At 33.4% G+C, this 27,746-nt stretch overlaps 4 protein-coding genes and 2 long non-coding RNA genes across 9 annotated transcripts; 3 read left to right on the forward strand and 3 right to left on the reverse strand.

Moving 5' to 3' along the window:
* The first annotated feature begins 505 nt into the window (after positions 1–505).
* On the forward strand, positions 506–1,740 carry LOC131626098 (uncharacterized). 2 transcript variants are annotated; one of them, XR_009291042.1, is made up of 5 exons: positions 506–876; positions 1,018–1,148; positions 1,245–1,291; positions 1,389–1,457; positions 1,615–1,740. It is a non-coding gene; the product is annotated as an uncharacterized LOC131626098 (long non-coding RNA). The 2 variants fall into 2 exon arrangements; XR_009291041.1 differs by having other exon boundaries at positions 506–1,148.
* A 1,617-nt stretch (positions 1,741–3,357) lies between these two features.
* LOC131626099 (uncharacterized) lies at positions 3,358–4,193 on the forward strand. The gene is made up of 3 exons (XR_009291043.1): positions 3,358–3,549; positions 3,647–3,744; positions 3,891–4,193. It is a non-coding gene; the product is annotated as an uncharacterized LOC131626099 (long non-coding RNA).
* Positions 4,194–6,983: 2,790 nt separating this feature from the next.
* LOC131626131 (probable protein S-acyltransferase 17) lies at positions 6,984–13,462 on the reverse strand. Of its 2 annotated transcripts, none has more exons than XM_058896957.1 (10): positions 13,255–13,462; positions 13,067–13,160; positions 11,829–11,923; positions 11,572–11,739; positions 11,424–11,496; positions 11,294–11,346; positions 8,597–8,688; positions 8,452–8,504; positions 8,254–8,352; positions 6,984–7,979 (listed from the first exon to the last, which is right to left on the reverse strand). In XM_058896957.1, the coding sequence occupies exons 1-10, from the start codon at positions 13,401–13,403 to the stop codon at positions 7,698–7,700; spliced, it is 1,158 nt and encodes a 385-aa protein (XP_058752940.1). In that variant the 5' UTR covers positions 13,404–13,462; the 3' UTR covers positions 6,984–7,697. The 2 variants fall into 2 exon arrangements, with proteins under 2 accessions (XP_058752940.1, XP_058752939.1); XM_058896956.1 differs by having other exon boundaries at positions 6,986–7,979; positions 8,254–8,379; positions 13,255–13,461.
* Positions 13,463–15,341: 1,879 nt separating this feature from the next.
* On the reverse strand, positions 15,342–17,889 carry LOC131626100 (uncharacterized). 2 transcript variants are annotated; one of them, XM_058896921.1, is made up of 7 exons: positions 17,549–17,888; positions 17,153–17,371; positions 16,998–17,084; positions 16,753–16,899; positions 16,200–16,226; positions 16,002–16,097; positions 15,342–15,908 (listed from the first exon to the last, which is right to left on the reverse strand). In XM_058896921.1, exons 1-7 carry the CDS (start codon positions 17,798–17,800, stop codon positions 15,708–15,710), a joined length of 1,029 nt encoding a protein of 342 aa, XP_058752904.1. In that variant the 5' UTR covers positions 17,801–17,888; the 3' UTR covers positions 15,342–15,707. The 2 variants fall into 2 exon arrangements, with proteins under 2 accessions (XP_058752904.1, XP_058752905.1); XM_058896922.1 differs by having other exon boundaries at positions 15,754–15,904; positions 17,549–17,889.
* Positions 17,890–23,022: 5,133 nt separating this feature from the next.
* LOC131626133 (histone H2AX-like) lies at positions 23,023–23,821 on the reverse strand. Its single transcript, XM_058896959.1, has 2 exons — positions 23,522–23,821; positions 23,023–23,419 (listed from the first exon to the last, which is right to left on the reverse strand). The coding sequence occupies exons 1-2, from the start codon at positions 23,711–23,713 to the stop codon at positions 23,198–23,200; spliced, it is 414 nt and encodes a 137-aa protein (XP_058752942.1). The 5' UTR covers positions 23,714–23,821; the 3' UTR covers positions 23,023–23,197.
* A 2,475-nt stretch (positions 23,822–26,296) lies between these two features.
* LOC131626114 (uncharacterized) lies at positions 26,297–26,923 on the forward strand. The gene has a single exon (XM_058896933.1). The coding sequence runs from the start codon at positions 26,297–26,299 to the stop codon at positions 26,921–26,923; it is 627 nt and encodes a 208-aa protein (XP_058752916.1).
* The last annotated feature ends 823 nt before the right edge of the window (positions 26,924–27,746 follow it).

Genomic DNA, 27,746 nt, shown 5'->3' on the forward strand with positions numbered 1-27,746 from the left:
TTAGATTAACTTCCTATTACTATTGTTATTGATACAATGATTATTGATTTCCTAAATTGTTTATCCTTAATTCCTTGGTGAATAAATCATTAGTTTTAAATTGATTTCCTATGACCCAAGAGCACTTGGGTGAGATGGCAAGGATCTCTTCCAGCTTAACCAGAGGTCCTGGGTTCGATCCCGGCCCTGGGTACGCTTCAATTCTAATTGACTATGCATAAATGTCTATCTGATAACAATCATAGATAATAATATTTCTAAAGGAGTTCTTTGGCAAGTGAGACATGTGGCACTCTCTGGTGCTTTGTTACACTTTTTCAAATTTTCTAAACATTCTATTAATGGAAAGTTATTCTCAATTCAATTAATATTATTATTTTTTATTCAATTAATTATTTTATTAAATGAATAAATGCATTTGTCTTAATGAGTGAGAAGCTGAAACATCATTTTTTCTTTCAAGGGTTACACGATAAACATGAATATTTGGGGAAGAGCAAATAAATTGATAAGAAAGTGAAACGCTCGAGGTATCGTATCTCAATACAAATTCAAAACTCAAAACGCTTTCACTCCAACTTCAATTTCATCATGTTCGGAAACAACACATGCAGCGGCGGCGCTCCATTTTCTCTCTCAGTCGTGTTCTCTGCCGTCTCAACCTCGCGTCCATTACAAACCCGACGGCCGAAGAACTCATACGAGTTCTCTTCTCCGACGAACTCTCGGTCTCAATATCTTCTTCTCCTCTTTTCGATTTCTAATTCGTTGTTTGTTGGTTTGATGATGATGGTGATACGGAATCGGTGATTTGTGTTGTTGTATTGTGTGTTTCTGTCCAAGCTTGATTCGGTGAAAGTGCAATGATGATGATGGGTAATGTTTGTTTTAGGGTTAGATCTGTGTATTTGTTCATCTCCATGGTTGTTTTCATAAATCTAATTAGTTTATTGTTATGTTTGAGGGTTTATTTCTGATTTTTATTCTTTTGTTACTTATGGTTAATGTTTGTTTCAGGTTTAGATCTGTGTATTTGTTCATCTCCACGACTGTTTTTATAAATCAAATTATTTCATCCCTTTTCTCTGCTATATATTGAATCAAATTAAGGCTACATCATATAGGATTTCATCTCAGTAGCCAGAAAGGTTTGTGAATGGTAAAATTAAATTATGTGGTTTTTGACATTTGACAAAGGGTTTGGGTTTGTGGTTGATTTGATGATTTGGAGGTTTGTTTTTCAGGATTTAGACTTGATCGGGTTTTACCGCTGACTTTTGAATCTAACAGGGTATGACCGAGTTTTTCTTATCTAAATATGATCATTTGAAATTTGAATTCGGTTTATTGTTTTCTCTTTTAATTCTTATGTTTGCTGATATTTGCAGAGGATGAAGTGAAAGAAAGAGCAAAAAGAGATGCAGCTGCTAGCAAATGAAGGGAATACTCATGGAAAGGTGATTGGAACCGGCACTGTGTTTGAAATTTTGAATTTGTGCATACAAATATATGGTGATATCGGTTTTTAAATGCACTAAATTGAATTAGATGTATGTACATACCTTTGTTTTTCTCTAATTTGGCTTGAACTGGATTTTGTGTGTGTGTGTGTAGGATTGTGTATGAAGTGATGGCTTCTTATTGTATTGGAAGAGAATTTTAATTGTGACATGGATAAGCAGTGACTTGGTTCTGAAATTGCATATGTGCTATGACTGTTTTGGGTTGTATAATTATGCAGTCTATAGGGCTGAATTAGTTCTCACTGCATTTGCAATAAAAGTGTTGCAACCCTGTGCAGCTCAAGGATGGTTGCAATTTCAACCAAGGTATGCAAATTATTGAATTAAATTAAATATTATTTAAATGAATCAATTAATTATTATTTGACATTTTATTCATGTAGATTGAAGTTGTGATAAGCATATGGCATCCAAACATGGTTCTTCTATTTGAAACGTGTCCGGGGTTCGGTTGCTTACCGTATGAGCACATGAGTAATGGAATGTTGACGTGCTATCTAGATTTAGACATTAGCATATAGGGCAATATAAATTCGTTTTCAGGGTTTTCATGTGTTCCATATAAATATTTGAAACACTATATTTCTAGGTGGATGCAGAAAGTGTGTACTGAACTTTTATGTTTGTTGCATTTTAATAATGATTAAAGCTGAGAAAATAATTTAGCAGCAAAGTTGAGTCAACAATTGCAGCAATGCGAGGGCTTTCGGCTACTACGGCTAGAAATCAACCACAACTTACTACTTTGTTTTAACTGGCTGCTCATGAAGCTAAAAAATCAAGTACTCAGGGTTGCATTTAACAGTGGTGAGTGTTGGCTGCCATCGGTGGTTTTTTAAATCACTTCATGTATCTTGATTTATGTAAATCTATTCTTGCGTGCTTGGTTTGAAGTTTTTCAAATTTATTTTTTAATGACATACTCATGGATCATAATATGTTGTTTGCTATTCCTTTCTAGATTTTATTCTACTGCAGATCGATAGGGTGCCCACAACATCAGTGGCCCGTGAACCAGAGGCTTTTCACTATGGATATCATGTACTATAGGTAATGTTGTAGATATTGGTAACACATTGGGCTAGATGCATTGGATTTATCAAAGCCATTGAACTGCCACTTCTGTCGCCGCTGGTAAAGTAAAATCAACCAGAACCACCAATAACATGTTGCAATAATTTTTTATTCGAAAAAGCTTAAGATATAGTTGTTTACCAATATACTTATTGAACGTGTGGTATGCGGTAGAGTATCAGTACTCAAGTGGTCTTTTTGTAAAATGCAGAAAAAGTCAGTTGAACGGAAAGTAGTGCTTGGAAACAATTGGACCTGGTTGTTGCAACTGGTGGTGATGGAACTCTTCCGCTGGCCCGCCATTTAATGGATGGCAAAATTCCTGTCCTTTGATTGAACTCAGATCCTACTTGGATTGATGAGGTATATGATATACATGTAGTATTTGTTTAAATATTGATATATTGGCTTCTGAATTTAGACATTTTGTTTGAATTAATGAATTTATATCTTATTTGTAATAGGTGGAAAAACTAAGTGGTGAGTTTTGATGCTTCTAGAAGTACCGGTCATCTTTCTGCTGCAACTATTGAAAACTTCGAACCAATATTCTTTCAGTTTTGATTCCATGGAGTAGCTAAAACTATTTATGTTTTATGATGCTTTAGTTCTTTCGTTTATGTACAACTTAATGAATTAATATCTTTACTATTATAGATTATATTCTTTGGAATAAGATTATGAAATTTTATATTTGCATCATTCTTTTTTGCCATTGATTTGTGTTATTGATTTGTGCTTTGGTTTGGGGATTAATAGTAGTTACCTTTTTTTGTTGTTTAATGTGGAGACACCACCTCTCATTTTATTAATTTCAGAGACACTGCCCTTGAAAGTGTCAAGCAGCTGATAATGAGTTTAGAAATAAAGCTTGACTCACTTACTGCTTAGCACCATAAAGAGAAAGAGAAATAGAGACTATGCCTTTAAAATGTAGAAGAAACATGGAGAAGTAATACACACTGATAGCGGGTTAAAAGTTGTTTAAGATTTCAATTTCTTTGATATGAATTTAACATTAAAATGCTAACTTAGATTGAACTTTGCAGTCAGATACAAGACAATGAAGGTCGAAAATGATGCAGCTGCTGCAGAAGATATGCAAAAGAATTTGCAAGATCTTAAACAGAGATGTAGAATATTGAAGGTAATGTGTAAATTGTTAAACTTGTGCTTGGACTTGATTTATGCTTCTGTTAGTGTTTTTGCCCATCTTTTTTATTTGGTCGCTAAGTAATTCATCATATGTTGTTTTGATGACTTTTTTATCAACATTGATATATTATTTTGTAGACATTGATTGAAGAAGAACCATAAAAATATCATACTCACTTCATCAATATATCAAGAAAGGGATAGAAGCTGACGGAAATCACGGAATTGAGGAACCTTACAAGAAGGTTCATGCTGCTATTCGTGCAGAATGAAAAAGTCTGGGAAGCAGCCACAAAGGAACACAAGAGATATATGATTTTGATGTTTGTTACTAATCTATTGATGATATGAAAATTCATTTGAATTAGTGGCAGCATATGTGCCATGTTTTCGTGATTATTATATAATAAATATATTTATTTTATTTTGTTTACTGGCTTATTTTATTTCGTTTAGGCACTGAAGAAGTTCACTTATGAAATTTTTATTAGAAAAAGGCGGTAGGTTGGCAGCCATGACTAGAAGTAATGGCAAAACAGTTTTGCATTTTACTGCCAGAAGTTATGAGTTGTTGTGACTTCTATACTATCAGCTTTTTTAATTCTATTAATTTTTTTATAAAAAGACTTTTGACAGTTGTAACATCAATTTATGCATAATTTATAGGTCTGATGATATTCTCCATCAATTCGTTACATAGGTCTACTATATTATCTTTTATACGTATTGAATGAAATTTATTTATTTATTTTCTTCTTAAAATATAAGTTACTAAGATTATTTGAAATGAATTTGGTTTAAATTCTGTATTTGTTAATATATTATATGTTTAATACCATTATTAAATGATTTAAGTATTAAAAATATTAGAGTTATAGTAAAAATATTGGAGTTATAAATAGTATGATTTTCTTTTTAATATTTCACAAAAGCTAAATTTAGAAGTAAAAAATAATAAAGTTGGATCATTTGGTTTATAGAAAGAAATCATTAAATAGAGTTGGATTATTTAGTTTCTATAAAAAAATTATTAAATGAAGGAATTCCAAGTAGAATTGATTCTATAATTTTATATATTTTTTTTAATTCTATATTTTTATTTATTTCTTATTCATTTGATTTAGTTTTGTTAATAAATTGTAATTATTAAAAAAATAAACATAATAGATGTGTATTTGGTCTTTTGTTTTCTTTTAAAAAAAATAACCAAACATTTTCGAAATTATATCAAATTGTTTTTTAGTTATAACAATCAAATATTTAATTTAACACGTTTGAATTATGTCTTGCTATTTTTCTTTCGTCTTTTAATTTAACACGTCTGAATTATGTCTTGCTATTTTTCTTTTGTCTTTTAACTCATATAAATACTAATTTTTTATAGCATTAATATTTTTATGATAATTAATCATTAGTATAATTTTAAAAATATTTGCTTACTATAAATTTTATATTAGTTTCATAAATTTTAAATAAATAATAATAAATAATAAATTTCAATTTTAAGTATTTTTTAAATATTCTAAAACATTTAACCCGTGCCTCGCACGGGTCTAAATACTAGTAACTAGTAAGAATATTCCTATCAAATTGAAATTCCTTTCTAATTGTAAATCAATTTATAGTTGGTTAGAACGTAAAAAAAACATGGAGTGTTTGAAAAAAAATTAAAAATAATTAAGTTGTGAAGTTTTATTATCAAACTAACCAACCTTCCATAATAATTCTCAATCTAAATAATGTTTAAAAAAAGTGAATTAAAGAGGAGACGTCACTTAAATTGACGTCTTCTATATTGTTTTCAATTTTTTCTATATACCTACGAATTTTTCTGCGGATTTGATGTTTCCTGCGCATTAACTCGCGGATTTACCTGCGGATTATTTTACCGCAGGAAAACCCGCAGGTAATGTAACAGGAAAATTCGATAGTAACTAAAATATATAGGAGACGCCAATTCAAGTGGCGCCTCATTTTTAATTCACTTTTTTGTTGAAAAATGGTTAATATTGAGAATTATTGGTTAATTCACTTTTTTTGTTGAAACATGGTTAAAATGAGAAAATATTTTTGTATAACAAATTCTCTATAAGAGTAATGCTATGTTGACAATTACTCCTACTCACAATATTTACAACCCTATATATTTTTCACCGTATTTATCTGCACGTCTTCTATAATGTTTTTAACTTTTTCTATTTACTTACGGATTTTTCTGCAGATTTGATGTTTCTTACGCATTAACTCGCGGATTTACCTGCGGGTTATTTTACCGCAGGAAAACCCGCAGGTAATATAACAGGAAAATTCAATAGTAACTAAAATATATAGGAGACGCCAATTCAAGTGTCGCCTCCTTTTTAATTCACTTTTTTGTTGAAAAATGGTTAATATTGAGAATTATTGGTTAATTCACTTTTTTTGTTGAAACATGGTTATATTGAGAATTATTGGAGAAGGTTAGTTAGTTTGGCGATAAAACTTTAAAACTTGGTTATTTTTTTAAAAAAATAGTTGAAAGATTTTTGTATAACGAATTTTCTATAAGAGTAATGCTATGTTGACAATTACTCCTACTCACAATATTTACAACCGTATATATTTTTCACCGTATTTATACGGTGAACAGTATTTTTTTAATAAAATACAATTATTTTTTAAAAATTTTTAAAAATTTATCAAACTATTTTATAACAAAAATATAAGATTATGTCATTAATCAACTTCACAATTGTATTAATTATAAAAATGTATGTTTTTAATCTATTATTTTATTTATAATTTATTAACCAATAAATTACTTACTATTAATTAATTATATTCTCACACTAACTTATAAATGTATTAACCAATTTTTACACTATATTAATCAATTTTATTTTACTCTTTAATTTTTTTTATGTTTGAGAACTCATTAACCAAATTATAAATTTTATTAATCAACTTTATACATATTATTAACCAAAGTTGATTTACCGCGTAAGATTTAATTTTTGATGTCAGAACACTCAATAACCAAACTATGAACTATATTAACCAATATATATCACTAAATTAACCAAGTTTATTTATAACTTAAAACTAGTTTTTTATGTCAAGATATATATTAACCAAAGTTTTAATATTTCATTGTTTTAATATTTCATTGAAATATTTAGTTATAGAGAAAAATACATTAATATTTCATTAACTAAATTAATTTTAGAAAAACATACATTAAAAAATCAAAATAATAGTATATGTGTTGGTGTCAATATAAATCTAAACCCTATAAGGTAGGATTAAAATTGAAATTGTATGGAAAAGTATATTAAAGAAGGATTAAAATTGAATTTTTTTAAAATTGTAGGAGTGTGGGATGCCCCTTATGGGTGCCTGGTAAAATCCTTGAAATAAAGTTAACTTTGTTGATGGTCTATTTAGAAACTCTATTTGGAAAATAAGCAACATCGTGCGTTCTTGACTCGATCATTCTAGGCGTTCACGTTCATCTTTAACTCCGCAAGAAAGACAATTACAAATCAGAGACTCCTTCATGATCCTACCATTCTAGCTTAAAAATAAGTAAATATCAATTGACCATGCATAGCTCCACTGACATTATCAGTTATTCTCTATAGTATACTGTATACCTTAAGTTTGAAATGAGCAATACCCCTAGTTACCAATATAAAATGTAGTGTGTATACATTTCTACTTCTGTTAATATGAAACAGTACAACGCAATCAACACATCCACAGACACAAGAACTATCAAATAATCAACTTTCAATCTAAAACTAGACCTGAACTCCTTCAACACAATTAATACCATATTTCTGGCTTTCACATTGAATTATGGGGTAGTCTAAAGAACTGTATAGACATACCCATTTAAAATCATGTGCAACTAGCCACCGAGACCTTCAATAGCGCTATAAAAGGAAATGTGTGTTAGGAGCATACTCACCTAGACTTAAACTTTGTTTGTGTAAAGGACTGCCTTGTAGAGAGAGGTGAAATAACCTCGTGAATATTGTGAAGGAAACCTTTATTATAAACATTATTCTTAACAACTACCACATCTTCTAGAGGTGATCTTCGAAAGAATGCTCTCCATTTGCTGCTTGATTTGGGCTGTTTTTTTTCACTGTTTATTCCACTGATACTTTGTCTTAGCGCTGCAGCACTGGCCTGCGCTTCTTTAAACTTTCTCTGCCAGTCCATGTACTCTTGCCACTTAAAGGTCTGAGATATAGAAAGAAATCGTTAGTGGCATTGAATTCCAATGTCACCAGTGCCTCTGATAAGTGAATGTGGACAATTTCCAGCTAAATAATGGTCATAGTGGTAACCATACGCCTTTAACTCGACAAAATATAGGAATAATAATGAGATCCCTACTGTATGAGGCTTTATGTTTTACATGAACAAAAGAAAGTATAGCTTGCTATTTTCGGGCTCCTCGTAAATTACTAGAATTTAGTTACACAGTTATTTAAAGGCCATATGTTGAAAGTACCTCATTAGTGGTAGTGTTGCTAAGGCAAAGCTTTGCATGGTAACCAAAGAATCCAGCTAACAGCATCCCAACAATTGCAAGGAACACTATAAGAAGAATCTGTGTGTTGTAGGATCCCAACAACCACTAAAATTGAAAATAGGAAGTCAAAATAGAAATAGAAATAAATGACAATCAAAAAGTATTAAAAAAACTCACCTGTGCAACATGGGGAGCTAAATCCCAAAAAGAATTTTCTATTCCATAATAGACTGCAAAGTTCAGATAAGAAAAGAAGTTTCAAAAACAGTAAGAGAAACAATATGATCTTGGAATAAATATTTTACCTGTAAATCTATATTACCTGTTAGAATATAAACAACTTTCAATTCTTTTAGTCTTCCTGCGAGTATTAAACAAACAGCAACTGTTCCATACATACATAAAAGGAAATGCCTACAAGACATGAAAGAATCACAAATAAGAACTTAAAATGAAGAATGCATAATGTATTGCATATCAATGCCAGAAAGGAAATCAGGCACTAAAATTTGTAGTGCTATGAGAAACTAGAAATGAATTTAGACTTTTAATATCTATTTTACCTATTACACAGAAGGAAACAACTTAAGTGAAAAACATTTGACTGTGCAAAAATAACGAGTAAAGATCCTCTCCATTTCTCAAAAGAAATGGAGATGTCCATTACTATAATTTTAATGTATAAATGTGTAATTAATGTCACAACTTTTAGAAATGCGTGCAAATATATCTTTTATTTACACTAAAACTATAGTAATTGACACCTCCATTTCTTTTGAGAAATGGAGAGGATCCTTACTCACTGGTACAGGACATGTAAGTGGCATGAGTTGAAACCACATTGAAGATAAAACAAAAGAATTATTCAACCCACGGCAGTTTCAATGGGAAAGAAACACTATTGAAGATGTGTGTGTTCTTCTCTAACAAAGTGCAACCAGGCGCTATCCCGGGATTCTCTCCCGGTGCGGCAACCCTCCGCTACAGAGGAGCGGCTCCCATCCCAGTTTTGGATAGCGGCCGGGAAAGCTGGGATAGCGGGTTGCCGGAGCAGAGACGAAAAAAACCTTTTTACCCTTATAAAATTTTAAATTTGGAAAATTTATTATAGTCGTTCGTGTTTTCTCCTCTCATTCGCGTTTTCACCTTTCTCCATTGCATTTTTTCTGTTTGCTGCTTCTCGCATTTTTCGCCCACTGCTTCTCTTGCCCTTACTCCTCTGCCCAAAAAATTTTGAATCTACATTAAATATATAGGTATATTATTCATATAATTAGTCCAAAAAGTTATCCTGATAACCGTTATCCCATTTTTCGGATCGGTCACTCCGCTCTGCTATCCGGGATTAATAACACTGAGTGCAACTAAGGATTGCAAAAATTTTGCATATTTCTAGCCATAGCAATAACACCGGTGGCCCGAGTAAAATTTTTGTCCAGATGTTCATAAAATTTTCGTCGTCTAGTTTGAATAAATCCAGTGATTGAAAAGAACCGAGTCACAAAAAAATGAAGCATCCCATTCACTCCAGCATAAATATGCTTGCTCTAAGTAACTCAATGCATAATAAAATAGTCTCTGATGGAACACATCACAACCATATAGCCATCAAGGCTATAGTTTTAAACACAAGATTTACCAAGCGGAAGACCCAAATTATGAAAATGTCCAGAACCCAGCATAAATAAGAAAATAAGATGGAAGAATTAGTAACACGGCAGTTATATGTTGTCTAATGGAGCAGTTATATGGACTTCTTAAATCCATTATTAGTGATCGAGAATCGAGATCCGGCATTCTTCGGGTATTTCTAGAAAAAGCTTTTCATATTGCAGGAGGATACTGTCATTAAAATGATTTCTTTCCACCACCCATAAAACTGATGGGCAGACTGAGGTCTAGAATAGGTATTTAGAGATTTACTTGAGACATTTGACCGCTAAACAACATAGATGTTGGGCTTATTGGATGCCGTGGATTGGATTTCGATACAATACTTCATTTTCATTAGAAGTTTCCACTAGCAAAAAACCCTTTTGTAGTCTATGAAAGGAAGCCTCCTACCTGTCACTGGTTTTTCGAAGAATGAGACTGAGTTGAAGTATTGTCAAGGGAGTTATTTGAAAAGGATGAAACTCTAGTTCAATGGAAATATAATCTACCTAGGGCACAATATCAAATGAAGAAATGTGAGAACTAGAAAAGAAGACTAGTACAATTCAATGGGAGAACGGGTCTTTCTAAAATTGTGGCTCAAGAGACAGAATGCATTTCTAGAAGGACCCACCAGAAATTGGCAGAAAAACTGTTATGGTCCTTCACAAAAAATAGCCAAATATTGTGAGGTTGCATACAAACATCTGCATTCACCTCATTCCTTCCTAGGTACATCGTATTCTTCAAGTCTCACTCCTTAAAGAGGCTATCAGAGACAAGGATGTGCATTCAAGAGAAACTGATCCAATTCGAAGGTGTTGATATTTATACTGATCAATCATAGAACAAAATTTCCAAATTCCAATTCAGTCCAATTAAACTTCCTTCCATGTGACTTGTCGAGTGGTATCTGGTGTTTCTCAAGATGGGGAGGTGATTCGCAATTCGGGGTTAGTCGGGGAGAAAGGCAAGGACATGAATAATACCACTTTGGACTTTGGAAGATGACCACACTCTACTGGCTCAATTTCCTAATCTTAGCTTTGTAGACAAGGCTACAGGCGTAGTGTTAGAGTCCAAAGTAAAAATGTGGACCAGGTTCAGGATCATGCAGAATACAAGCCTAAAATGTCCCTTGTGTACTCTAGGAGAAATCAGAAAATAATAAGGGCACAAGTAATAAGGCAGTTATATGACAGAACAGTTATTTAGTAGTTATTTAATTGTGTATTAGCGTGAGTAGGACTAGGACAGGTATGTGTGTGTGTGTGTGCTTTTTTTGTATGGAGTTCTATAAAGTTTCTGCTATAACATAAACTCTATCAATAACAAGCAGATGCACCACATATAGAATAGAACTCACCATAAAAGAAAAGCCATGAAATATCGGGTGTTTCTCTCCCCAATGCAATTGTTCTGCAAGCAAAACAAATTATTAAATAAGAGCCACTTAAGTAATCTTATAAAGATGGGAAATTTCAAGGATTTCTAACCATCCATCCACAGTGGTGATCAAATCGTGCAACACAGCGATTACAAATGCTGCAGTGCTTTGATCTAGCAGGTCTGCAAACAAAATTAAGACAATATTATAGATATGTTCCAATATTTCACCAAATTCAAAACTAGCAACGAACTCACTTTGGAATTTTGCAAGTTGAACATTCTTTTTCTGAAAAAATGATGTTATCATACGGATAAGCAGCGAGATATTGAGAAACATTCTCAGCCTTTATTGTCCCAGGATCACAAAAGCTGGTCAAGAGAAAAAGCAGGATTCCAACAGCAGCTGCATAGAAGCTTGTGTACCTATGGTCTAACAAAATTCAGAATAGAATAATGGCGAAGAAAACATAAAGCAAGAAAAGAGTACAATTACGGCGTTCCGGAAACCCTACTTGTGAGTTGCACTTAAATAGTATCCAGGGATATACACAAAGGAAGAGCTGGCAACGAAATAATATGTAAAGCTGATTATCACAAGATATATAATCTGCAATAAACACAAATTTGTTTAACAAACCAACACAGATAAACATAACACAAAAAATTGATGTTTCAATAAATATTTTAATATTTTCTTAGAACAAAATCATTTGGTATAATGCCACTGCTGTTTCTTAGAGTCCGTTTGTTACACTTTTTTTCTAACAGAATCACTTTTTTAAACAAATAATCACTTTTGAAAATTTATATGTTAGTTACAACTTACAACTTTTTAAAATCTGAAGAAAAAAAAACTCTAAAAGAAGCTTCGGTTGAGAAACTGTTTAAAAATAACTCTAAAGGAAGCTGTTTAAAATATAGTAGCTTCTCTTCAAAATCAGTTTATATAACTGATTTTTTTTAACTAATTTTTATTCTGAAGTACAAACATAAAACAGCTTCTGGTTTTCTTAAAATTCTTTAAAAAAGAATCTCTAAACTATTGAATACCAACCAAAATCATTTTTTGTATGATCTGTAAGAAACAGAATTAAATCATATAAGTGCTTATTATTTATATTAGTGCCGATGTAAAAAAAAAAACTAAATCATATAATTGCTTATGTAAAAGTTATTTTTAGAAAAAAATTAAATCAAGTCTAATTGATTTCAAACACTAACTCTAAGCTATTTTCATAAACTACCCTATAGAGCTTATGAAAATAAGTTGAAAATAGTCTAACAGTATGTCATAAGATCTTTCTATAAGCTCTTGGAAAGAATTGTGTGTGTCGATTCAAACATGTACTTCGGATCTGTTCAAATGGACTTATTTGAGCTTGTCTACTGTCATAAGTCCTGTGACACTGGTTGAGAGACTTAAATCAAAACAGCTTATGACATTTTTCATAAAAATAATTTTAACTTATTTTTATAATAAATTCTACAAGATAACTAATGAAAACAACTTATAACATATATAAAAACAGATTAAATTTAATTTATCTTTTGTTATAAAAATAGCTTGTTCGTAAGCACTTATCAAAATAAGCACTTGTGCTGTAAGCTGCAAAATAAGATGTTTATCCAAACATGACCTTAATTTACACAATTTGGTGTGATTGAATGTCAATTTAGATTTACAATACATAACAAGAGAATGAACATGATGAATCTAACATCACAATCAACAATTAAACAAATCAGAAACCTGCAACAGAGGATTAGGACGATCGCAGCAGTAATATTCAACAGAAAGCACCGCATCCGTACACTTAGAGCCAAAAACAGCGCCAACAAAACGCCTGAAAACGAAAGCGAAAAAGTGAGATTCAGAAATCATGAAAACACGAAAACTAAAGATTGATAGAAAGAGAGAGAAAGTTAGTTATAGATTACAGGAAGTAATCGTAAGCACCGAAAGTGAGAAAGTAGTTAATGCGTTGAATGAAAGTTCCATCGAAAATAGGCCATCGACCGCATAGGAAAGAAACAACCACCAACGCAGTCACCAATCCATGGCATGCCAATAACAACCCTACCCCCATTACTCAATTTTACACTACCCGATTTCGTTTCTTCGCCATTTTTAACTTGGTTTTATTTTATTCATTTTATTATTTAATTTTACTAATATAATATTATTTCCTCTTCTTCGCTTGGGTAATTTAATAGTATTTGTCTTTTAACGTGTACTAGTACTGCTGAAGGAAAAGAAAAACCTCCATACACAGTGTTTTTGATTTTTTATTTATTTATTTGAAAAGTTCAAATTAAACTCAGTTTATTCAATGGAGTGGAATAATCATAAATAAGATACTCACGTCTTTGATTAATTTTATAATTTACTTGAAAAAACAACTTCAACAAGATATGGTGCTTTTCTTAAACTGAGGGCTTTCTTAAATTGAGGGTTAGTAAAATTCTTTGATACATGTATATAAAGTTCGATATATCCACAACATAGATATCAGTTTTTGTTTGTTACAAATAGTACATGTTCAAGATTTTTTTATCTTTATTGAATGTATTTTACGAACTTTAAATATCGGCTTATGATTTTCTTATTTTATTTTGATAAGGTTTGTTATATTAGTCGTAAAGCGTGTTTGGATATATTTTGGGAACAGATCATTTATTGTAAGGAGCTTTCAAAATTCAAATTCTGACATAATTTTGTTATAGATGTCTTATTTGATATATTTATATGTGTCAAGATATCTGTCGAGATATCTGTGAAAAAAGAGTCATGTGTGAATTTCTTGACTGACCCCCTATATGAAAGGAGATTGACACTTAGACTAACAAATGTTCTTATATACGGGTGAATAGGAAGGGAAAACATGCATGTATAGACTTGATTAGGATTTCCCTACTAATGGGAATGGAGACTATAGGTTTTATTGTGAAACATGTAATTATCAAAGCCACCTCAAATAGAGTGGTCAAGTAGGAGAAAGTGTATTCCTACAATTAACACCTTTTTATATCATTTATCTATGGCATTTTAATTTTTTCATGTAAATCATTTATAGAAAGTGCAAAGGTTAATACATAACAATGTAACAATATTGTATCTCCTAAAATAACAAAAAAAAGTTTTTAAAAAAGATTAGTTTAGTTTATAGTGGCACGGCGTCTTATATATAATATAAATTATTATCAGAATAATTCTTTAGATAAACTATACCTGCAGTTAAATTATTGCTACTATTGATATTAAAATAAGAGTTTGAGAGCTAAAATATAATAAACAAGAATTCAGAGTTTAATATCTAAAATATAGGAAAATATAGTAAATAAGAATTCATATTCTAAAGGAGTTATCAATTATTAAACTAAGAGTTTAATTGTCATGTATTATTAATGTAAAAAAAATTATATTATCATCAAACTACATTTATTCATAAGTATAATTTTTGAGATGGTTAAGAAAAAATTCTTATATTAGCGTAAATATAAAAAATATTAACTGATATTATTATGAAATATTGTTCAATTCAGAATTAAAAATATCGATAAAATTAAGATATAATGTTTTGATGTGGTGGATTTGTGCTTCTGATACGTGAGAGAGGAGGGTGACAATAAAATTAGCACTTCAACACTCAAAGATTAATGTATAACTGAGTGAATTTGAATCATACATTTTTCTTCACATGAAATCTCTTATATAAGGAGATTAGCATAGTTGTTCAAAATCTAGATTAGATGTGGACTTTCTTTTATTGAACCTTTACCTAATACAGAACAGTTGCTTGTCGTGGCGTGGTAGCGAGAAGCGGGTCGCAAGGAAATAGAAGAAACATTTCATTCTAATTGTGATAAGAGTAGATATCATACAACAGTTCTTTTAAAAATAAAAAGAATGCTTTATTTCTTGTTACCATTGATTAACTTCTCAGTCAAGTAGGATACACCAAATAGCCTCAAGACTAAGATACGTATCTAACAGGTGAGCTTAATGCCAGTGACAATGCCTCAGCTACACGATCAAAGACTGAATTTCTTTGGTTAAAATGTTCAGACAATAGTCAAGCCCTTTCTAATGCATAACCATACATGTGTTTAAAAATGTTAACAATAATGAGTTATTTAAGTATACCTCATATATATACAAGTTTATTTATATTCATGAAAACTAGGCCTACTTAGCAGGGTTACATCATAAAAGAACTGCACTTATATACTTCTTTCCGTAGTAACAAAAGCTATTCACATCCCTCTTGCAGAAGATTTTAGCAGCCTAAAACCGAATGGAAGCTTTTCGAAATTTTAATCAATAAACTAGGAGACGAGAGAGCAATATCAAGAGGGTGAAGGAAACTGTCGACAGGATCCAGTAGCTTCAGTTATAGATTTGAAACATCGATACAATTCTCTATAATATCAATGCAGGATCCTACCGAACTTCCTGCAGACATCGCCTCAGCAAGCTTAGCTCGAGCTACTTCATGTCGACGCAAGAGTAACACCGTGTTTAGCACAGACCATCTAACTTGAGAATCCGCCTTCTTCTGCGTGAAGCCTAGCCCGTTGAGCAAAGAATCTAACTATTCACAATCAAGAAAATTATAACCATTAATCTCAACTCCCTCGACACATTCCATCTGTGATCTCATGACAAAAAATCGTAAATTACAAACCTTTCTTATGTCATCTAGACCTCCCTCAGAAAATCCGTATATAAGATACTCGGTGCATACCCCGGCCAGGGCTATACATGAAAACTTGTTCAATGTCTAATAACACAAAACAAAGGTTTTTTCACATTGTTAAGCTTCACATCATTGATTAAAGCAAACAAACCATTGTAAATAAATGTCTGTAAGATAGAAACATACCGTAGCTGATACTTTCCCCGCATTAACCTGCATGACAAGAAAAGTACAAGTCATCAATATCTATAGTTTCAACTATCACAATTGACAGTCTACTCAGTAAGCAAACAGTTCAAATCAAGTTAAAGCAAGTATTCTTTCAATCAAGGTCGTCTTTGAGGGCGTGTAAGACGGGCTACAGCACAGGGTCCAAAAATGTTCACAATTAAACTGTGGTTAAAAAGGCCTTACAAAATACTTGTTATGATTAAACCATAACCAAATAGGCCCGTATTTGTTTTTCCAAAGTTAAAATATGATAAACTTACACAGGACCTCCGAAACCTTAAGATGGACTTGTTTCCATTTACACAAATATTACGGAGTCACGCGATTGAAATAGCATGCATCGTAAAGACATGGTTTTGCTGCTAAAATGTGACAAGGGTCAAACCCGGTGGACTAGAAAAACCATTCATGCAGACGATGCGACCCTAATAGATACTTTCTCTATATTTCTAGTACCTTGAAAGTAAAATTAGTGCATTAAATATACAGAACAAATAAAGCAACCAACTTCTTCAACAAACTCGAAATCCACAAACGCCGTGCCTGCTTGAATATTGAGAGAACCCTCCTTCTTCAGAGCATCCAAACTAGAAACTGAATATCCTTTAGGAAGTATTCCAACTAGATACGCGATTAAAAAATGGCCAGCTTCATGCTGCATTATCAAATTTTGTTATGGTTAGTTACTTCATGATGCAATTGATAAGAAATAAAATTAGTTTAATTTCAAGCAATAAATAACATGAATCTGACTTGAATAACTCTGTTATGGTATTTCTGACTGAAGTTGTGACCAATTGTATCAACAACCAAACTACCGATACCTCCACCAAAAGAAACCTGCAAACAATCAATTCGATGAGCATAGAGTATCATCGTCGATAACTCGAAAGGAATCAAATGCTTACCAAGTCAAAAGTCCAGAGAAACAACAATCCCAATGATATATAGAAGATTTGTTGTTTGGAAATTCCAAGGATATTCCAAGCAGCAAAAGCTCCAAGAATAGAAACAATAAGCAAGTTTCTCTCAATGGAACCAAGAGTTGTATCCACCGGAGATAGAAGAGACGCAGTTTCTATTCCATTTAACTTTAATTCATCCAATGTGTAAAGCCTTTGAGGAACCTGCACATGAATTCATACAACTAATGAAGCAAACCACAAAGACTAACCATAATTTTGAATTGGATCCCCTCTGGCACAACAAGGTGCAAGAGGGGATTCAATTCCAAATAACTTGGATTCTCTACGGCTGCTGCAGTATCTGCAATAGCTGTAGAGGTCCAATTATGAATAACCAACCTGCCTGGCCGCGCCGAAAGCTCGAAGCCCGTTGGGATTGCCTTGAAAATCCTTGACAAGTGCAAGAGCAGCTCTATCATCCCCTTTGGTTAGCTCCTTGTCTACACTTTCCAGTAATTGTTGTCTAGAGCTATAAGATCCAACTTTGGTAGAGCATTTGATTGTCAACCTTGCAACAAGTTTTGGTTGCCCGGAGCATGATGGGAGAGCCACGCCCATACAGACTCTATGCATCAAACCAAGACCAATCATTTAATCAAATTCTTGAATGAAATAAACTACTTCTTAGTTTTTATTTTATTATTTTGATTTCCAGTCCGCGTGTTGTGTTTGCATTGAGTGTGTTCTCCATCACATAAAAATAAGATAAATAAGCCATTTCTTAAATTAAAGAAAAACAAGTTGCTTGTCCTTCGTGTTAAATCCAACAATTACTGTTGTTCTTTTTCATTTTTATTGTGACTTCTATTATATTTTAATAATAATTATGGTATTAAATATTTTTTAGTGTAAATTTTTAGCGAAGGACGTGGTGGTCCAATATAAAGTAAGAGAAACTTTGACACCATTTAGGTGTCCAACATCCTATGTATACTGTGTCAAAAAAAACATCCGTATTTATATACTTTGTAGTTACAATTTCAATTTTTAATTAGTTTTTTTCGTGTAAAATTAATAGTTATAGAAGATATACTTTAATACCGTGTTTGTAGAGTTTAATTTTGGTGTTACTATAACACAACTCAAACGATTTACTTCCTCCCTTTAAACCACACGTGTTTTCAAGGTCATACCGCCTTTTCACTTACAAATCAATGTTAGAAAATAATCCCTGTAATTTTCCTCATCCGTGAACTCAAAAATAGGCATTAGCGAAAACGAAAAATATAAGCTTAAAGACATAAATAAATCTTAACGTGGAAAACCGTCTCAATATAAGAAAAGAAAAATCACAGAACTCTTAGAGCATAATTATCGGTGGTTGCTTAATAAAATAAGGTCACCCAATGTCAGAAAATAATAATATTTAAATAAAATGGTTATGATATCATTAAACCATGTTTCCTTCTGCCGCACCGTGGCATTGACAGGTTTTTGCAAACTTTTTTTCTTTTAACCAATCACAAATTGAATTGGAGTATATTGTAGTATTAGTGAGACCCAATTTAAAATTTTAAATGAGTGTTATGGATATATGAAAGATGTATTTTAATCAATTAAATAATTAAAAACTATAAAATAATATAATCTATTGAGTGGGATCCATTTATACCACCAAATTGAGTGGAATGGTTGTGGATGCTCTTAGGCCTCTTAAACTTCCACTATAATGATAATGGGAATACAACAACTTCACCCTTAGGTGGAACTCACTACAGTGTATCTCCCAATTTACAATAAACACTCACAAAGAAACTCTCTATGAAGAACAATTTTCTCTCTCGAGCAAGGCTCTCTTTTTCTCTTGCTTCTTGTTCTTCTCTTTTGGGTTGTGATTTGAATGCTTTGCTTATGGTCCTATTTATATGAGAAGCAAGCCAGAGGTACCTTACATGCATTAAAACACTTGTCTTTTGCCTTCCATGCAAAACACCAAGTGTTCTTAGCAAAACATGCACCATAACAAGTGTTCTTTGCAAAGCATGCACCATAACATGTGTACACCATAAACCTTTCTACTTGCCATCACATGAACCTTCCATTGTATCAAATGTATGTTGGTCATGTGGAAATGGTTGGATCCCACAATCAAGTGATGTTTAATTAAGTTAACCTCACTCATTATATATTTTATGTTCGCACCTGAGATATCTCAACAAATTGTATAAGAAAAGTTTTAAAAAATATTTTTTAAAAATAAAATATCTAGTATGTTAGAATTTCTATTTTGTCATAAATGTGATGAGGAATGTGAATAGGTTAGATCGGCCTACATAGGCCTATAGCTTGACCTATTTAACGACATGTCTAATCTATTTACTAAAAAGGTTATGTGTCTTTTTTAAAAGTCTATTGTTTTACACTATTAAATAAGCATATGAAGCCTTGTAATTCGGTATATAATTCATATATATCAAAAATATAAAAATAGCACAAACATTTCAAAATGTAGATGCTAACCCTCAAAAGTCTTCTCCTTCCCTCCAAAATCAAACTCCCAAACGGATCCTTAGAAAAGTGATTGAATCCAAATGAGCTCTGAAGTTGCAAGAACTACGCTACAATATTCAAGCTTTAGTGTTAGAGTGAGAGATAATCGGTTGCTTCTTCGTCCACCAAGAAATGAGTGTGTGACCTAGAAACAAACAAACTCTAGAAGTGCAATGTCTATCACCAGGTTCAAACCCCTAATAAATATCACTGAGATGTGAGGATGTGTTGTAGGTGCTAGATGAAAACTCTAAGATATGGCGACCTTAAGAAATTTGAGGATGTGTTTGACAACATCCTAATGAGGGTGTTGTCATGAACGGACATACTTTGTTAACAGCAAAGAAAATGTCAAGTCTAGTGATGGTAGCATATTCTAAGGCTCCAACCACAGACCTCTTTTTTTAGACAAAATTAACAGTAGGAAAACCAACATATGTGAGACATGAGGAAGCTTGGGGTTGAGGTGACAAACTTGGAAACTTTTAAAGGCCATCATTGCCCAAACCCACCAAGAAGTGGGACTTCTTTAGTGGCGTGTGATTTAAGAAGGCATGTGGCGGGATGAAATTTCAATAAGGCTTTGTTGTCATTTGTAAATTTGCTAACGCTCATTAAATTTCTTGTGATAGTAGGTACATGGAGTAAATTATGTAAAATGAGTGTAAAGGATGTGTGGAGTGGTGAGGTAAACTTACAAGTGTCAATCGAAGATATAGAACAAATTATGTCCATTGCCAACATAGATTTGATCTAGGCCTTCAAAATGAGAGAGTTGTTGAATGTTGCCACCATTAGTAGTTACATGGTTAGAAGCACCATAATCTGGATACTTATTGGTAGCAGAAGTAAGATCTGAGTTGAGATACAGTGCTTGAGGAGCTGATGTGAAAGCCATAGGATTTGTGTAAACATGTGAGAGAGGTATGGGTTGCACTTGATGTGAATTTAAATGGGAAAACCAGACTGTTGAACTAAGTTTTATGCAGGAATCATGTAAAATGGATGAGGTGTAGAGTTTTGTGTAGTGTTGTGAGGCATCATCAATTAAGGCATAGCTAGAAGTGACATAAAGGGATATGGCATGTGGAATAAGGCCATGGAGGTGGCTTAGAGTGAGCATGTGGAGTAGGAATTTGTGTGTTATCTATATTACAATGAGATCTTGGGGTGACATATGCTTGTGACTTATCTTTAAGAGTTGGTAGGGAAGAAGTCTCTCTTGAAGCGATGATAGCATATGGATGTTTCATGGCCAAAATTTCTGCATACTTGACACTGAATTGTGCCACCTCTACCATGGCAACCTCGATCACCGCTGCCTTCACGTGATTCATTGATGTCATGGTTGGTTTAGTTCGCATGATCAAAGGAATTAGAGTTTGTCGTAATGAAGTAAATTTGAGGATCAACTAATTGAGGTGTGTCATTTGGAGTAGATGACTTAGATTCGCATTCGCAGTCGTAGTTGTGTTCTTGTGAAACTGATTCAGTCATGACTCATGACAATGAGTTTCAACTTCTTCGAGGGAAACAAAATTGAATTTTATTATGATGAAGTTGATAATATATTTGAAATCTTGAGGTAATCCTTCGAGGATAGCATCAAGGTGTTTATGTGATGAAATCACTTCACCAATTGCATTGGTATATCCAATCAATGTTAAACACAATGGAAGAACTCAAAAATTGTGTTTTTTCAGTTTTCTAGCTTCGTGTGTCTAAGTTCAAATCGAAGTTGGTTGAGCTACGTCGTTGTGTGTTGTTGAAAGTATGCATGAATGTTGTCCCAAAGCATCAATGAACTCTTGCATCCATTGACATGATGAAGTATATCACAAGAAATAGCTGATTGCAGTGTTTAAAAAATTGGACCGAACCAATCAGACCAGACCGATCAGATCGGGAACCAAAGGGGTCATCAGTTTAGTTTGATTGTTGGACCGAGTATGCTATTGAACCGGTGAGAAACAGCCAAAATCGGTCGAAATCAGGAAAAATATCGGTGAACCGGCATTTTTAGAAAACCGACCGTTCAAATGCATGTTATTTTTTCAACACAAAACGACGTCGTTTTCATAATTTTTATTAAAAAATATAATTAAAATATAATTAGACTTTATTCAAAATGTATATGAAACAACTTTTCCCTCTTTTGCGATTAGACTTAGTTTAAAATTTATTTTAAATTTATATTTTGTATTATTTTATTGTGAGGGATGATTATATTTAGAATTTGGATGTAAAGAATAGACATGTGAAATTATAATATTTTGAAATTTTAAAATTTTGTAGGTGTCGTGACATTTGTTAGAGATCAAGACATCTGATTCAATTGATTTAATAAATATATAGTTTTAGGGTTTAATATACGTACCTCCTGCCAAATAGGCGAGATTTGATATTCCCCTTAAAAAAAATTATGATCTCCCCCTTAACAAACCAAGATTCTCTCACTATAGTCCTCTTAGTCCACTGTTTAAGATAGAATAAGATAGAATCTTACTACATGGCATTTGTGTGGCTTTTTCTTTAATATTTTTAAATCCACGTGGCGCTTGTGTGGCTTTTTTTTAATATTTTTTAATAAATATATAATTTTACAATAGAGATCGGTTTATTCAACCGAGTTATTCAGTTTAATCCAATTTAGTTATGTGATTCGACCAATGACCTAGTGGTTCAACCAATGATCCAACCGATCCGATTTTTAAAACACTGATGAATTGCATTCATGCAAGTAGTTGATCTTATTGTTCCCATAGCTCAAATTTAGGAGAATTTCGATTCTGAGTCATATCATCAAATGAATCAAACTTGATTGGAATTGTTGGATTCAGCAAGAATCTTACCGAGATTGTGAGCTTTTGATTACATGTTTTACCCGTTGACACTACATTAGATAGTTCTCTAAATCAAGCTTTTAAGAGATGGTGAAAACTGAGTGTTAGGGAAGAAGGTGCAATATGTTACACTAGCGTGGGACGACCAGAAACCTCGGGATCGGAGGGAGCTTCCACTAATACCAAGTTAGAATTTCTTTGTTGACATGAATAGAAAGGGATATACCCTTTCCTTTCTATCTATCTCACACACAAACACACCCCATGCTCACCCTAACTTTCTTCCCCTTCTCACTTCTCTCAATAAAAATCGCCTAAAGAGAGGTGATTGAAAGATAAAGGATTCATTTCACATCTACATGCAATGGGATAATTGCAAAGCCAACATAAGGTTATGTGCCATGGTCTTGTACAGCTTAGCAGGGCAAGATACTAAAAGCGTTTGCAAAAAGAATTATATAGAACAAAATCGTAATTCAATTATATTTGATGAAACAATGTTCTCCATTAATCTCCTTGAAAGGCTATAGTACAGAAACTACCAACTTCATAGAGAAACTGGATTCCTTTGTTATCAGAAACATAAACCCAAAAATTGTATATTACAACTACACGACAAATTTAAACTACAACTACTCAATAACAAAAAGAAACCCTAAAATTCTTGAGAAGCAGATCCAATTTCTCCTTTGCCCTTTCCAACCTTCTTAGGTAGTAAAGTCGAGTGAATATTAGGCAAAACACCACCATTAGCAATGGTTACAGCCCCCAAAAGCTTGCTGAGTTCCTCATCGTTCCTTACAGCAAGCTGAATGTGCCTTGGTACAATTCGATTCTTCTTGTTGTCCCTAGCAGCATTCCCAGCCAATTCCAAAACCTAAATCACACATAATTGAAAATTTCAGATTCCGATTATCATAAAACCTAAAATTCAAAACACAGATCCATCAAAGTAAAATGAAACCAGAAAGAAGCATACCTCAGCAGCGAGATATTCGAGAACGGCAGAGAGGTAGACAGGAGCGCCAGCACCAACACGTTCGGCGTACTTTCCAGCCTTCAAGAATCTTGCAATTCTACCGACTGGAAATTGAAGACCGGCCTTTGAGGATCTTGAAACAGATTTGGAAGCCTTTGGCTTGCCCCTTCCACCCTTGGTTGTAGAACTCATTTTTTTGTTGATTGAAAAAAAAGCGAAACCCTAAAACTTTGATTCGAGATTGGAATTGAGAGAGCGAGAAAACTGTGACAACTGATATGGCGAGAAAGGATTGTTAGGACTTTCGGTGGGATGTTGTTATTATATAGGACTCCGTATTCAGTGCTTATTGGTTGATAAGGTGAGGCACGGATTGCCAGCGTGTCATTTATATTTAGCACCGCGGGAAACTATTTTCTTTCATTTTATTTGAGGGGACTTTCGAACTAGCCGCGCCCTATTATTCCTTGGATGCGGTTTTAATTTTTGAAAATAAATTACGATTATGAGTTTAAAGATAGTGCACTGACAGTGTAAACAAACTTTACACATACATCCAATCAAAATCATTACACTTGTCATGTCATATTAGTTTTTTTTAATTAAAATTGTGTTTTAATTGGATACATGGTTGTGATTGGTTGACAGTGTAAAAATATTTTACACTGTCAGTACATATTCCTATTTCTCTTACGATTATATTTGATTTTCAGGTGAAAATTAATTTAAAAAGTGAGCAAATAGTTAAATCTGTCCCTTAAATTATAAGATGATATCAATATAGGGAAGGGTTGGATATTGAAAATGTTTCCAGCAATAAATATGTTTTTAAAATTAAAATATATCAATAATTAACTTTTCAAAAAAATTATGCAAATAAATAATCAGATTTCAAAAATGATTTAATTAGACATGTCATCTCATATGGCGCATGCACCTAAAATTGTACTTAAAAGTATGAGATAGTGCATGCATGTATTGTTTGTGAGGAGGCGTCATCTCATATAGCGCATGAGTGTATGTGTTTTCTATAAATAATACTTCATTCATCCACCATTCTTCACACATCTTCTCATTTTTTCTCTAATTTTTTCATCATGACATCTAAGATGATTTTCACAAGAGATGAATATGTTTTTTTCTCGGCTACCAAACCTCTAATTAAAATAAAATTTTGGCATGAGTGTCTTAAGAGAAAGTTGATCTGATGGTTAGACGGGTACATCAAGATGGCGAAATCATAAGAAGAATTTAGAGACAAAGAACAATCGCCTCACTTGCGACCGAAAAACCTCAACGTTGGTGTGAGGATGTCAAAAATGACACGGACGTAATGGTGATGATGCATGGATTACATGAAATTGTTTTCATAGTTAGAATTCTTAGATATTTTGACGTGTTTGCTAAGTTTATCTAAGAAGGGTTTAGTTTGTTGTAATTAACATGCTTAATGAAAAAAAGTTCAATTCAGATCTAAAAATAAATTACCAAGTGTCCATACAATTTTTATGTTGTTGAGCTTGTAACATGGGTGGAACAATTTTTCGTGTGTGTCCGACATGACGGCATATACCACATTTTTCTTTCTAGCTTGTTAGTCGTGTCCATTTCAGTTGTAATACGCTTGCTTTTGGGACGATCATTTTTCTTCCTTCACATTTGTCGATGTGCCAAACAATTTCCCCTTCATATGCAGGCCAATAATCCTCTTTTACTACCACTGAAAAGTCATTGTTGTACACGATAAGCAAGGTCTCAGCCTTGTAAGCGAGAGATAGAAGCAATAATGCATCTTGATGAGCAAACGAACATGTTACAATGACATGGGAGAAAAGGTATACGAAAGAAAGGCTTGAAATTTTCTGCAATCGCACTAACGAGAAGATAGTAGAACAATATACTCTAGTCTTGACAGTCTCTCATTGTGGTCAATCAACACCAGATGGACTTGATTAACACTTATGATGAAGAATTCACTTTAGAGTGTTGTAATACAGCCTTAAAGGCAAACCAAAAGCAGAATGATTTCGAATTAAATGTAGTAGTTATGGAGATTTCAAAGCATGGTGTTATGAACATAATGACGAGGAGGACGACAGCAGGGAAAATAATAATGGCTTGGATCTTTCTTTAAATAGGTTGGATCTTAATAGAGGAAAATCTAATAATAGTATAGAGGGCCTGCACGAAGGAAATAATCCCAATGAGGAAAACAAAAGAAGGACTACACGTAGCAAGATTAAAGTAGGAAATAGCAAGAAGAATAACAATCTGGCGACACGTGGAAAGCTGAAATTCAAACAGAAGAAAGTGGGAAGTATGACTAAAGAAGCAGAAAATACGTGGGAAAGGACAGCATGCAGAAATCACGAGGATAGCCACCAAAATGAGTTATTTAATATCACCAGAAGAGAGAGAATAGAGCCAAAATTGGGAAGTCATGAGCATGCAAAGAAGGAGTACGTGAATAGTGATAGAAGTGTTAAAATGGTAATGGTGGACAGAAACAAACAAGGCAATGAATATGGTTTCAAGTATGACGTGAATGGAAGTAGACCCCCAGATCCAGTGGGAATAAACCAATCAGGTTTATTGCGCAATTCAGGCGGCGAAGACAATCAAGATATGTGCTTGGAAGGTATTAAGGAGGAAGCTATTGTTGTCCATAATATAGACTTCGCCCAATAGGAAATTTCAGTGGACGGGAAGAGCATCAAGCTTTGAGGTGTTGTTCCTTTTAGTGCTGGTTATGTCTTTTCTGAATCGTGTTTTATGATGAACACTCATATAAAGTTGCTTGTTTGGAATTGTCGGGGTGCGGCTAGTAAGGCTTTCTACAGATACAGTAAACAATATATGGATTTGTACAAGCATGACCTGTATGTTGTGATTGAAACAAGGAGTGACCCTAGTAAGCTTACTAAACCTATGAAAAGATTGGGGTTTGATGACTGCATCAGTATGAAGAATGTTGGCTATTCAGGAGGCATTTGTGTAGCTTGGAAGGCAGACAAGATGGTGGTTAATCTCTTGCATAAGGAGACACAATTTATTCATTGTCGGATAAAAGAACATGTTGTAAAGGAATGGTTATTTACCGCTATTTATGCTAGCCCAAATGATAGTATTAGAGGTATCCTTTGGGATAAAATCTGCAGCCTGTCTAAAGACATGACGGAACCGTGGCTCTTGGCTGGTGATTTTAATGATGTGGCTAGTAGTTTGGATAAGAAGGGAGGTGCACCTGTTTCTCATCGAAAGTGCAAGCTGTTTATGGACAAAATAAATAACTGCAAGCTGGTTCACTTGGAGACTGCGGGACCTAAATATACATGGAGAGGGTCGTTGTTGGATCCACGACGGTCAGTGCATTTACGAGAAGCTAGACAGAATTTTGAGTAATGAGGAGTGGAGGGTGGAGTTCCCAGATGCTCAAGCCAAGTTCCTCACGAGGGTATATTTCTCTGACCATCATCCTCTCCTTATAACTACTAAGGTGTGTTTGCAACAGAAGGTGCCGCGTACGTTCAAATTAGATAGTGCTTGGATGACGGATACCGATTACGCAGTTATGCTAGGCAATACTTGGAAGGAAGGAGAGAATTTGCATGCTAATCTGCAGAATGTTAAGAATAAAATTCAGAGTTGGAAAATCCACACTTTTGATCAAGTCATTGGCAGGAAAAAAGAAATTATGGCTAGGCTTAATGGTGTGCAGATTTCTCTACAGCGAAACTTCAATGCAGTGGGTTTGATCAAATTAGAGAAGAGCTTGCAATTAGAATTGAGCAACATTCTTAAAAAGGAAGAGTTAATGTGGTTCCAAAGGTCTAGAACGCAATGGCTTGCGGATGGTGACCGTAACACGCGGTATTATCATCTTAAAGCTATTAACAGAAGGAGAATGAATAAGATTACAATGCTTAAAGATGATGATGACAGTTGAATTGAGGATAAAGAGAAGTTGCATGATCTTGTGAGCAATTTCTATAAAAACCTGTTTACTTTGAAATACGACTGGAAGGATAAAAAGAATTTCGTGATCTCGTTCCCGAGCCTGAGTGAAGCTGATATTCAGAAGCTTGCTGAGCCAGTAAAGGATGCAGAAGTTAGAAAGGCCTTGTTTGACACGAAACCGTGGAAGGCACCGGGTCCAGATGGATATCCAGCTGGCTATTACCAAAAGTCTTGGGATATTATAGGCAGGACAATTTGCGATTTTGTC

The sequence above is a fragment of the Vicia villosa genome, unplaced genomic scaffold, assembly GCF_029867415.1.
Source record: "Vicia villosa cultivar HV-30 ecotype Madison, WI unplaced genomic scaffold, Vvil1.0 ctg.000262F_1_1_1, whole genome shotgun sequence".
Classification (NCBI taxonomy): Eukaryota; Viridiplantae; Streptophyta; class Magnoliopsida; order Fabales; family Fabaceae; genus Vicia; species Vicia villosa.